General features: G+C 46.8%; 2 protein-coding genes across 5 annotated transcripts in view; both read right to left on the bottom strand.

Moving 5' to 3' along the window:
- Positions 1-699, bottom strand: part of TMEM50B (transmembrane protein 50B) — a 15,279-nt gene extending 14,580 nt beyond the window's left edge. Inside the window, exon 1 of the mRNA XM_014938153.1 lies at positions 601-699. The gene's annotated coding sequence lies outside the window, so the exon portion shown is untranslated. The remainder of the gene's footprint in view (positions 1-600) is intronic.
- A 5,374-nt stretch (positions 700-6,073) lies between these two features.
- On the bottom strand, positions 6,074-11,089 carry DNAJC28 (DnaJ heat shock protein family (Hsp40) member C28). 4 transcript variants are annotated; one of them, XM_014938293.1, is made up of 2 exons: positions 11,071-11,089; positions 6,074-7,469 (listed from the first exon to the last, which is right to left on the bottom strand). In XM_014938293.1, exon 2 carries the CDS (start codon positions 7,414-7,416, stop codon positions 6,298-6,300), a length of 1,119 nt encoding a protein of 372 aa, XP_014793779.1. In that variant the 5' UTR covers positions 7,417-7,469; positions 11,071-11,089; the 3' UTR covers positions 6,074-6,297. The 4 variants fall into 4 exon arrangements, with proteins under 4 accessions (XP_014793779.1, XP_014793777.1, XP_014793776.1 ...); XM_014938291.1 differs by lacking the exon at positions 11,071-11,089 and adding an exon at positions 10,947-11,035; XM_014938290.1 differs by lacking the exon at positions 11,071-11,089 and adding an exon at positions 9,430-9,571.
- Between the last annotated feature and the right edge of the window lie 939 nt (positions 11,090-12,028).

The raw sequence follows: 12,028 nt of genomic DNA, 5'->3' as shown, positions 1-12,028 counted from the left end.
GGGGGGGGGGGAGGGGGAATTTTTTTTTTGTAATTTCATCTACAGACCCCAAACTTTCCGCTCCGTCCCGCCGCCTCCGTTCCCAGGTGGGGATGAGGGCAACCTGACAAAGACCCGGCCGTGGCCCTGCAGAGGGGCGGGTAGGGCCCCTTCCCGCAGAAGGTCGCGGCTCCGGCCGGCGGGCAGGGAAGCGCGGCCGGACATCACCCCCACCGCCCCGAGCCCGGGCTGAGCCCCCTCCGCCGTTCCCCCCGGCCAGCACCGACGGGTGGCCTGGGGGGCACCGGGCCGGGACCGAGGCAGCCGCCCCAGGCTCCGAGGGTGGGCGGAGGGAAGAGCCGCCGCTCCCCGGGGCGGAGGGGGCAGCGGAGGGCACCCCGCGGCCTGGCGAGGGCAGGCGGCTCTGGGCCACCGGGGCGCGCGAGGGCCGTTGGAGGCAGGCGGGCGCGTGAGGGCCGTTGGAGGCAAAGCGGGCGCGCGCTGCCGCCGGACACGGGTGTCCCGCGATACCCTCCCGTCTCCCGTCCCGTCCCGCCTCGCCGCCGGAGCCACCCCCTACCCCGCCGCCCCTCGCTCCCCAGCAGCGCCGGTCACACGTACCCCCCCCGTCCTGGGCGAGACTCTTCCGCTTGCCGGGAGCGGGGGTGAGGGGGGGAGGAGGGTGGGGACAGAGACCCGCGAGCGACGCGGCCGCCCGCCAATAGCAAGCGAGCACGCTCGCGTCACCGGAGGCCGGGTGAGGAAAGGAGCGTCACAATTGGCCGAGGAGGCCACCCACGCCAGCCAGCCAGCGGCAGGAGGGGCTGATGCAGGCCCCGCCCCCTTTCTTCCTGCGTGAGGAGGCCGCTGTCGGGCGGGGCCGGGCGGGGCCAGCCGGGGGCGTGGCCAGGTTGCCCCCGCTCCGCCCCGCCCAGCGCCGCTGGTCCCGGGACCTGTCCCGGCAGAAGGGTGTTTCTGCACGTTTCGTTTGCGCAACGGCCGTGAATAAGACGTGGTGTTCCCCAGGGCTCGGTGTCGGGACCGTTTCTGTTTAACATCTTCACTGATGATCTTGATAACGGCACAGAGTGTATCATCAGCAGGTTGGCAGATGACACCAAGGTAAGCGGGAGTGCCGGTCTGCGTGAGGACAGCGAGGCTCTACGGAGACTTAGGTTGGATCAATGGGCCAACGTTAACGGTATGAGCTTCAACAAGGCCAAGTGACAGGTCCTGCACTTGGGCCACACCAACCCCATGCAGCGCTACAGGCTCGGGGAAGCGTGGCTGGAGAAGGACTTGGGGGTTCTAATGGAGAAGCGGCTGAATATGAGCCGGCAGTGTGCCCAGGTGGCCAAGAAAGCCACCAGCATCCTGGCTTGTATTAGAAATAGTGTGGCCAGCAGAACTAGAGAGGTGATTGTCCCCCTGTACTCAGCACTGGTGAGGCCGTACCTGGAGTACTGTGACCAGTTTTGGGCACCTCAACACAAGAGAGATCTCGAGGTGCTGGAGTGAGTGCAGAGGAGGGCAACGAAGCTGGTGAAGGACCTGGAGAACAAATCGTACAAAGAGTGATTGAAGGACATGGGACTGTTTAGTTTGAGGAAGAGGAGACTGAGGGGTGACCTCATCACTCTCTAACTACTTGAAAGGACACTGTAGAGAGACTGGTGCTGGTCTCTTCTCCCAGGTAATTAGTGATAGAACAAGAGGGAATGGCTTCAAGCTACAAGGGGGTAAGTTTAAACTGAACATTAGGAAAGAGTATTTCACAGAAAGAGTAGTCAGGGGCATTGAAAGAAGCTGTCCAGGGAGGTGGTTGAGTCACCATCCTTGGATGTGTTTAAGAGTCGTTTAGATGCATTGTTCGGGGATATGGTGTAGGGGAGAACTTTGTAGAGTAGGGTAGATGGTTGGACTCAACGATCCCAAGGGTCTCTTCCAACCTAGTAGATCCTATGGTTCTATGATTCTATGATGTTGGCTTGCTACCTGGTTTTGAGCCTGCCCAAACCAGAGCAACCGACCCCAAATCCCTGACCCTCACTGGGCTCTGCTCACACCTCTCAGGCACGGGACTCTCTTCCCAGTTTCTGGCTTTCGGGCCTGTTTCTTGCCAGAAAGCTGCAGGCACCTCCAGAAAGCATCATCCTCTCAGAAAATACAGAATTACAAAACATTGGATGTCAAGATTTCAGAGATACTGAGGTAAAACTCTTGCCTTGCTGCTCATTGAAAAGGACCATAGCCTTTTTTGATAGTAGGTGTCCACTTGCCAACTTTAATTCCTGTTAATGCATGAGCTACCATCTTCTCCCCCTCACCTGGTAGCATTACAAGCTCTTTGCTTTCCCCCAAATCTCCTCTCTTCTTTCCAGGCCCTTCCTATCAGCCCTCCCACGCCCCACGCCTGCACACACACCCTTCTGTTGGCTCACTGGCTGATCTCAGCTGTGGGAAGGTAAACGCTGTGGTTGCCACATCCAGGAAAACACAACTAGTAGGGAAACAACTTCAAAGGAGATGTCACACACCCCCTTTCTCCCTCACAGTGGCAGTTTCTCCTACTAAGAATAAAGTTTTACCACTTGTCTTTGTCCCTTACAGCATGTCCTGTGCTTGTGTCTCCTGACTTTTACTCTTTCTTCTCCAAGGCTTCTCTTTAACTCCACTTGCATCCTGAGAGCCATTATTACCCTGAAACAGAAATACATTTAGCAGCTTCAACATTTACAGTGTATGCAGAAATTCTTCAATTTATAGGACAAACTGAGACATTATTTCAGAATCTGCTCTCGTGAGACCCCACCTGGAGTACTGCGTCCAGCTGTGGAACTCTCAGCACAAGGAGATGGACCTGTTGGAGTTAGTCCAGAGGAAGGCCATGAAGATGCTCAGAGGGCTGGAGCACCTCTCTATGAAGACAGGCTGAGAGAGCTGGGGTTGTTCAGCCTGGAGAAGAGAAGGCTCCAGGGAGACCTTATAGCAGCCTTCCAGTACCTGAAGGGGGCCTACAAGAAAGCTGGAGAGGGACTTTGTTTACAAAGGCATGTAGTGATAGGATGAGGGGTAATGGGTTCAAACTCAAAGAGGGGAAATTTAGATTAGTTCTCAGGAAAACATTCTTTAGTGTGAGGGTGGTGAGGCACTGGAGCAGGTTGCCCAGAGAAGCTGTGGATGCCCCATCCCTGGAAGTGTTCAAGGCCAGGCTGGACGGGGCTTTGAGCAACCTGCTCTAGTGGGAGGTGTCCCTGCCCATGACAGGGGGGTTGGAACTCGATGGTCTTTAAGGTCCCTTCCAACCCAAACCATTCCATGATTCTATGATTCTAGAGCCTACAGCTGTGTCTTTTGCTTTTACTGGAAAACACCAACATGTATAATTGTAGAGCTTGCTAATAGTGCTTGAAAGAACCATCAGGTTATTGGGCAAGAAACAGATTCCTCACTCTGAGAAAAATGGGTACCTCTATTAATATATCCTAATAATAAACACCAGTAATATTTTGTCTTCATAGTAAGATGTCATCCAGATAAGCCTTTCAAGCCACAAGCCATACGGTAATTAGACCAATGCGTAGGGACTTCTGGGAATAAGCAACATGTATTTGTATCGGAATCAGTAATGACTTCATCCTTTTGAGGTCAACAATAAGGTAACAGGTATCAAATTCAAATTAACAGCCTAGTGTCAGACAGAAAAATTACTTCTGAAGGCCATTCTCTCCTGGGTTTTTCTAATTTGTATGCAGTACTTGGTATTACTTGTTCTAAAAGTACAAAATACTGCTCTTAAGGTTTTGTGGGCTCGGAGCAACAAAAAAATAGACCAGCTTGGCAAAAATATACTCCTCCACACACCTAGGGAAAATAAAAATTTAAATTCTTTTTTTCATCACCATTGCCTTAAATGTTGAAGAAGCGGATTTTTGTGCCTGGCAATTTTTTCATTACAACAGTGTAAGGCTGATTTAAAGTGCTGAGAGTCAGGTCACGTCTACTCCATTTAAAACCTAGGAGTTTCAAAAGGAACATAAAAATCACTCAGTATGCTGACTCATCCATTACAGCAACTTCAATATTTAAACTGCTGATACTTATCTTCATTGTGAGCCAAAGTGGATTCCATCAAAGCTGGATTTATTGCAATCTGGTTTCTATTTACTCTTGTGCAATGTATTCAATTTGCAATTAGCTCTTCTTAAATCTATCACTGAATTAGTTTAAACAGCAATTCAGATCCAATTCCTGTAGATCATAACGAGAATCAAAATCTGATCTTTTTAAGAGTACTGTATCAAAGGACTGTTTAATTTACAGCTTTCATTAAAAGCAAGAACACATTGATAAGTTATTGAAATAAACAGACATTCATAAACGCAGCTGCTAAAATGAGTGAGGAGTTTATGAGGTCAAAGCCTTCTGGTACTGCCTGGTCTAACACCGTGATCTTAATGAATCATACCCCTATCACAAAGGAAAGGACAGAAATTTGAGCTCTTACCAAGCCCCCAGAAACTGAGGACTGTGATGGAACTCGATTTTTCTTCCCGAGCATTTAGATTTGGGCTTGCTTATATGGCACATCAAGACCACACGCACATTTTGTTCCCACTTCACCACTATACAGGACTTAACTTCTGCGTCTGCAAGACACCCATTATCTCTTATCATCTTTGCAAACTTGGGAAGCCACCTAATATTACATTAATTACTGGCTGGCCCAACTGATCCACGCATCACTGATATACCCTTGCCTCCTAAGTGAATCTTGGCAGAAAGAAACTAATAGCCATGATCTCATCCTTTCAGCTAACAACTTTCAGAGCACAGCACAAGCATCCCAGTGGCGTGAGCTAGGGGCAACAGATCAGTCTGCACATAATGCCTTTCTTTTTTATTTTTACCATCTTCATTCCTACAAAAAGGAAGCTGAGATTAGCCCCGTTTTCTACATGACAAACAACTTGCCGCTATTACTGATTTGTCATATCACAGAGGCTTGAAAGACCTATAGTGTTTACCAATACATAAATTATATTCAATTATATTACTAGATAATACCATCTGACAAATGATACTTCAATTAACCCCTTCTACCAATAAAAATAAATAATGTTCTGCCTGCATATTAAGACCTCATCTAGATGATCAAGCGCAGAGAGAACAAAAGGAGAACATACAGTGCTACCCACCCCCAAAAGCAAACACATTAACCCAAGCCTCTGCTGGTGCTTGGGGATCTGCCAAAGGACAGTGGTTGCCATCATCATCTGGCTTCCATTTCTGAAACTCAGAGAGTGGAAATCCACCCTCCGTGGTGTATCAGAGCCTGTGGGACACCTTCCCAGACTGGCAGGGCACAGCACAACTCCCGCACAAGCGGAGACAGCAACAGCCTGAGTCACAGGGGCATCTGAGTGAGGAAGGGGGTCCACACAGAAACCAATATATCCAGTGACAACTTTTCAAAGTGTCCCCAGGAAAATCAGATTGTGTAAGGAGCTGAGAGGTTACTGAAGATAAATAAATCTTTGGCATCAGGAAGATTTTTCCAAGCCATTGCCCAGAAACTTTAATAATAATACAGCAATATTTCACAAGTTCTTTGATGCCAATATTCCAAGATATTTAAATGGTGCAATTACTTTTGAAAATTAATATTCCCTTCTCCTCTCACCTCCAAAAAGCCCTGTGACTAGGGTACAGTTTTCGCCAGTCTTCTTTATTTGCTCACATGCTTTCTGAGACTTACTTCTGTGTTAAAAGTCAGATCCAAAAATGGATCTCCTGCAGAATGTACAGTTCCAGTCCAGAAATCCAGAAACCTCCCTTTATTCCCATTTAATTTAACCTCGAAGACATGAATGTATGTTTAAAAAAAATGCGTGAAACCTGTCAACAATTTATGAGCTGTAAGCATTGAAATAAGGAAGGATAAAGGTCGAACTAACAGGGCACAGCAAGACTTTTACTTCCACTTTGTCCTTAACATGTTTTCCTTATGCCTCAGTTTAACCTTTGGAAGAGATAACAGACTCTAAGTGATTAAACTTTATGCTAAAGTAAAGGGATTTAAGCAGAAGTAAAATGAGCTGCAAGAGGATAACTGAATTTATTTGTTTCTTAACAACATTCACAAATAAATCAATTAAGCACTTGCAAATGCATATCAGACAACCCAATTCCTTAACTGGTGTAACAGTGGACTGCTGGATTTTACATTTTCAGTGTACCTGAAATTTCTCTAGTGCTACAAGTTTCATTAATAAAGTGCATTCAAAATCTTGACAAGACAGATGAATTAGTGTTATCTTATTTCAATGTAAGGTTTAACCACTTAAATAGAGAAGACTTCCATCCAAACCTTTTAACATTTTCCTCTTCTTTTTCTTTTGTGTCTGAATTAGAAACCTCTCTGTTTTCCATCAAAGCTTCGTAAGTCTTTTGTGCTCGAACAATTTCTTTGTCTGCACTGAAGTGCACCATTTGTCTGCTCATAATAGGAACAACTAAATTGAAGTTGTCTATTCTTTTGTTTAATTTCCTGATATCTTCTATAAATTGCTCACAAATACGATTCCATTGCTTTTGCCTATACGGAGTCATTGGCCCTCCAAGCTGACTTCTAGAAGCCACTATGTTCTTCCGTAACCGCTCAATAGTTTCCCGTATTTCTTTCTGCAACAGGATCCACTCTGGCTGGTACCCATTGTCTATCAGAATCCTGTTCAAGTTGTGAGTCATAGGGTCGATATGCGGACAGTCGGAAAATTTCTGCAAGGGTTTTCCTTTGCCACTGAGGTTGTCAAAGTCTCCTTTCGCCATCGATTCCTGGATGAGGTCCTCAACTAACCGCTCAACTGCTTGCGTTATTTTCACCTTTTTGCTCTCCCTCACATCTTTGGCTTTCATTAGGTCGGTCCCAGCATACTGGCTTTCAAGTCTCTGCTTCCGGTACTCCAACACTTGTTCAGTAGCACGGTCTACTCGAAACTGCATGTATTGCTTCTCTCTTTGGCTTGGTGTCCCGAAACCAACACCTTCAAAACTCAAGTAGTGTCGATGCTGTGGTGCTTTTGGCTTGAACTGGTCTTCCTCCTCTTCATTACTCTCGTTTGATTTCTTTTTGGTCGCCACATCACTCAGCACAACTCTGTACGCTTCTTCTACTTTCATAAACGCTTCGGAATCAGCTGTGGCAGAACCGCTGTCTGGATGGTATTTTTTGGCAAGACTTCGATACGAGTTTCTGACATCATCAAGGGAACAACCTTCCTCAAGCTCAAGAATTTTGTAAGAGTCCTTGATGTTCCTTTTTGGTTTGTAACCTGACAACATTCTGCTGCCACAAATGTAGGGAAACGGCTTCAGGTTTCTTGGAATCATTGCTTGATGTACCATGAAATGATGCCCTATGTTGTTAGTCAGCATGACACAAAGCCACTTCAAATTTCTTCAGATGCGGCTACATTATAAACAATGACCTATAAACACATTTTTATAAAAATTGTGTTAATGTGCTTTTTGAAAGAACTTACAACGGCTACATTATAAACAATGACCTATAAACATATTTTTATAAAAATTGTGTTAAATGTGCTTTTCCAAAGAACTTACATGATTTAAGTCTTACCTTTAACTTGTTATATTATTTAAAGAAATCCCTACAAAATTTCAGAACAGAATACAATGTTCTTTTCTTTTACAGACTAATATTGAATTCTGTATTTCTTATTAATTACTATTTTAGCAGTAGTGTTATCATGTAAATGAAAATGAAATCACAATATAGTTTTCTCCATAGGTTTGCTTTGCATTGCAGAATTCCCAAACAGCCAAAGCGTTATTGCCTTTCTGCAAACTCAGTGCAATGTAAACTGCACATAAATATGCTTTATGTTGAGCAGTAACTCTGTCGAAGCAAATCTCTCCCTTTTCCTCCATACACCACTACTCAGGCATCAGCTGAATTTTCTATTCACATACATCAACCCCTCAAGATCTACTACCTGGTGTATTCTTGAATGATTTCACTACAGTACCCTTCAGCAATAACTGCAGCAGCACTCAGATTATAGATTGATTTCACTACAGTACCCTTCAGCAATAACTCAGATTAAAGATCCATTTAGATTAACTCCTGTATCCCAGCAGGACTCTCACATCCCAGTAGCCAATATCCTTTGTTTGTGCCAGGTAAGGTTATAAATGTGGAACTCAGAATAGACAAATAGCAGACAGTATCTCATTCTATCAGGAATACCACTGCTTCTGAAATATTTTGGGAAACAGCAAAAGGAACACCTTCAGCAAACAACATAAGTCAGTCTTCCCGTAAAATCTACAGTAGAAAAATATCATACAAACTGCATACACGATTTACACATCAGCTAATTCCTCTTTATTAATGAAAATCCTACAACAAATGCCACATATGTGGTGCTCAAGAATCTCCTTTTGCAGATTCATCAGTGACTGCAACACAGCCTTTGCTGACTTCCTTTCCAAACAAAAAAACAGGTGAAATCAAGGTTGTGTTTAACTAGTGTTTATACGGTCTGCATATACCAAACTGCCCTTCTGCACTAATCCACCGGAAAAGAGACAGAAAAGGAGATGTGCTTGGGACTGGAAGAAAATTTGGATCAATACTGAATGTTTTCAGTTGATTTTGATCCAGGTGAGGTATTAAATCATCAGCCTGTGGTTGCTATAATGGACCTTATTAATATTTTTTTAGGGCTTTTTGGTTTTGAGGTGGGTTTTTTTGGGTTTTGGTTTTGTTTGGGTTTTTTTTAGTTTATGATATAGAGTATTGACTTCTTTCCTTTTACATGGTTGGCAAAAATACTAATTTAGCTCCATATGGCCATAAAACTCCAGGTAACTACTACTTAAATGCCAAGACCAACGAATACACTCTTGAAATTCAACATACTGATTGGAAGCTGGCTCTCTCATAGTTCTGTAGACTTGATTGTCATACATTTGTGCTTAAAATAAACTGCTACCAAGCTGTTTGTACAGCACTCACCCCGAAGCACCGAAGACTGACAGTGGGGGGGACTATGCATACCTGTGTGTATTATTTCCCAGCCGTCTGACGTCGGCTCTAGCAGGTAGAGGGGGTGGACAAGGTAAAGGGTAGACAAGGCCGCCGTCCCTGTCATCCCCTCCTCCGCTGGGCCTGTGGCACGACACAGGCCTTCCCCCCGACGGCTGCCCCCCAAGCACCGCACCGGGCGGGCCGCGGGGACATGGAGGGGCTCCAGTCCCTGAGGCGACATGTCACAGGAGGGCTGAGGAACGCAGTTACCGCCATCCCGCCCCCTCCCTTAACGGCTGTTCTGAGAGGCGGGGGACGGGGTGACGACGACACTCCCCGCAGCACCGCGACGCGCTCTTTTTCACCCAGGGCCCCGCCGCCCACCACCCCCGCCTCACCTGCTCCCCGCCGCCGCCCGCCCTTCCCCCTCCCGCACAGCGAGGCAGGGCCGAGGGGGCGCGGCAAACGCCAACAACGGAGGAGGAGGAGGAAGAGGAAGGGCGACTGCTTTTACCCTTCCCTCAAGGACGTCTCCTAACGGCAGGAAATTCTTTAGTGTGAGGGTGGTGAGACACTGGAGCAGGTTGCTCAGAGAAGCTGTGGATGCCCCATCCCTGCAGGTGTTCAAGGCCAGGCTGGATGGGGCTTTGAGCAGCCTGCTCTAGTGGGAGGTGTCCCTGCCCATGGCAGGGGCACTGGAGCTAGATGATCATTAAGGTCCCTTCCAACTCCTAACCATTCTATGACTGTTCTTTTTTTCATATGTACACTTAACACATGTAAAACCTAACTGCTTTTTAGCCTTCATTCTCCTGAGCGCATTCCACCCTACTAGGGGACAAGTTCCTCTACTTCTTCACAGACTCATGACACACCTTCCCCTGCAGTACTTACCCTGATGAAGACTTGATCTCTCACAGCATTCTTGGCCTTGCTGGTGACAGGGTTGTCCAAATTCTGTGAGTGCCTCAGGGCATCTGTGCTAGCAGCAGGGTAAGCTGGCACTTGTTGGGCTCACCCAAACAGGCTGTGACCCAGAGCTCCCAGCCTCTGCTGCATTGCTGCAGGCCAGTGAATGCCTGGTGAGCCCAGACCTACTGTCTCTGTATGTGGCATCGGCTTGCTGTTGGGAAATAGCAACTTCAGCTAAAGAAACCCTAAGCTAAGAAACAGTTCTCATCCTCAGCCTGGAAAGGAGGACCCAGATGCGAGCCGAGCAGGTGGAAGACACACAATTTTTGGGTTTTGGTTTTGTTTGGGTTTTTTTTAGTTTATGATATAGAGTATTGACTTCTTTCCTTTTACATGGTTGGCAAAAATACTAATTTAGCTCCATATGGCCATAAAACTCCAGGTAACTACTACTTAAATGCCAAGACCAACGAATACACTCTTGAAATTCAACATACTGATTGGAAGCTGGCTCTCTCATAGTTCTGTAGACTTGATTGTCATACATTTGTGCTTAAAATAAACTGCTACCAAGCTGTTTGTACAGCACTCACCCCGAAGCACCGAAGACTGACAGTGGGGGGGACTATGCATACCTGTGTGTATTATTTCCCAGCCGTCTGACGTCGGCTCTAGCAGGTAGAGGGGGTGGACAAGGTAAAGGGTAGACAAGGCCGCCGTCCCTGTCATCCCCTCCTCCGCTGGGCCTGTGGCACGACACAGGCCTTCCCCCCGACGGCTGCCCCCCAAGCACCGCACCGGGCGGGCCGCGGGGACATGGAGGGGCTCCAGTCCCTGAGGCGACATGTCACAGGAGGGCTGAGGAACGCAGTTACCGCCATCCCGCCCCCTCCCTTAACGGCTGTTCTGAGAGGCGGGGGACGGGGTGACGACGACACTCCCCGCAGCACCGCGACGCGCTCTTTTTCACCCAGGGCCCCGCCGCCCACCACCCCCGCCTCACCTGCTCCCCGCCGCCGCCCGCCCTTCCCCCTCCCGCACAGCGAGGCAGGGCCGAGGGGGCGCGGCAAACGCCAACAACGGAGGAGGAGGGGGGGGGGGGGGGGGGGTGTGTGTGGTATGTGTACCTGTGTGTGTTATTCCCCAGCCGTTTGACGTCGGCTCTAGCAGGTAGAGGGAGTAAGCTCTCAATATGGTAATCCTTCAATAATTCAATTTCTTCGATCTAATTTTTGGTTAATTGTTGCTACATCTAATCCAGGTGCAAAAAGCCCAATTAAGTTTTAATTTCAGGAGTTCAGCTAAAGTTCAGTCAAAATTCTATTACAATTTTATATAAAGGGCTGATGCAACTTTTTAACCGTATTCTTTTAACATCAGGGTGTGGTCGAGCGTGCTGCATATCCAGCCTGAGAGGTGGTGGCACTGACATCTGAAAGGAACCAGCAACCATGTACAGCAATCTGCTTCACTTTACAGCTTCCAGCGTTATACTCTGACAGCTCATCCTGTTGTGGCTTTGCCAATGTGCTAATCTAGTGAATAAACAGCATGAAATACATTGTTTCAGAGATATTTTTCTTTTCTATTCATTAGGTAATGGTTTTCTATGTTTTCTTAATTTCAAATTTGCTTTCTGTAAAAGTCAGAATTCTTTATTGGAAATGTGTATATGTGTATATTGGAAATGTGTATATTGTCTTTCTCTGCTGCATATTCTCTTCATCACCTAAGAAAACAATTTGTTAAAATAATTGCAATACAAATTGACCCACTGGAAGTAATGCAAGTTTAAATTATCTTCTTCTGGCCAGTCATGTAGCAGAGAGATGTTTCAGGGCTGCACAAATTCTGTTGCTGACCTGAATTGTCACGGCCTCCTGACTATAAGAAAAAATTGCAAAAACTGTTGCAAAAGAGAGGAAATTTTATTCCTGTTTTTTTCTTGTAAGAAGTAGGACTCTCCTTGTGGTGGTTTGCTCTTCAGTCACAGGTGGAAAATGTGGAACTGTGAGTTTGCAAATCTAAGGCAGTCTACAGATACTGGGTAAGTGATGCTTAAGACTACTGTAGCAGGCATGTCTC

This window comes from Calidris pugnax, unplaced genomic scaffold (genome assembly GCF_001431845.1).
Source record: "Calidris pugnax isolate Ruff unplaced genomic scaffold, ASM143184v1 scaffold25, whole genome shotgun sequence".
Taxonomy (NCBI): Eukaryota; Metazoa; Chordata; class Aves; order Charadriiformes; family Scolopacidae; genus Calidris; species Calidris pugnax.
The sequence above is the reverse complement of the archived record's forward strand: the minus strand, read 5'-3'. Positions and strand labels throughout refer to the sequence as shown.

Coding starts and splice junctions, on each gene's coding strand:
- DNAJC28 (XM_014938293.1), bottom strand. CDS start 7,416: ATGCTGACTAACAACATAGGGCATCATTTCATGGTACATCAAGCAATG.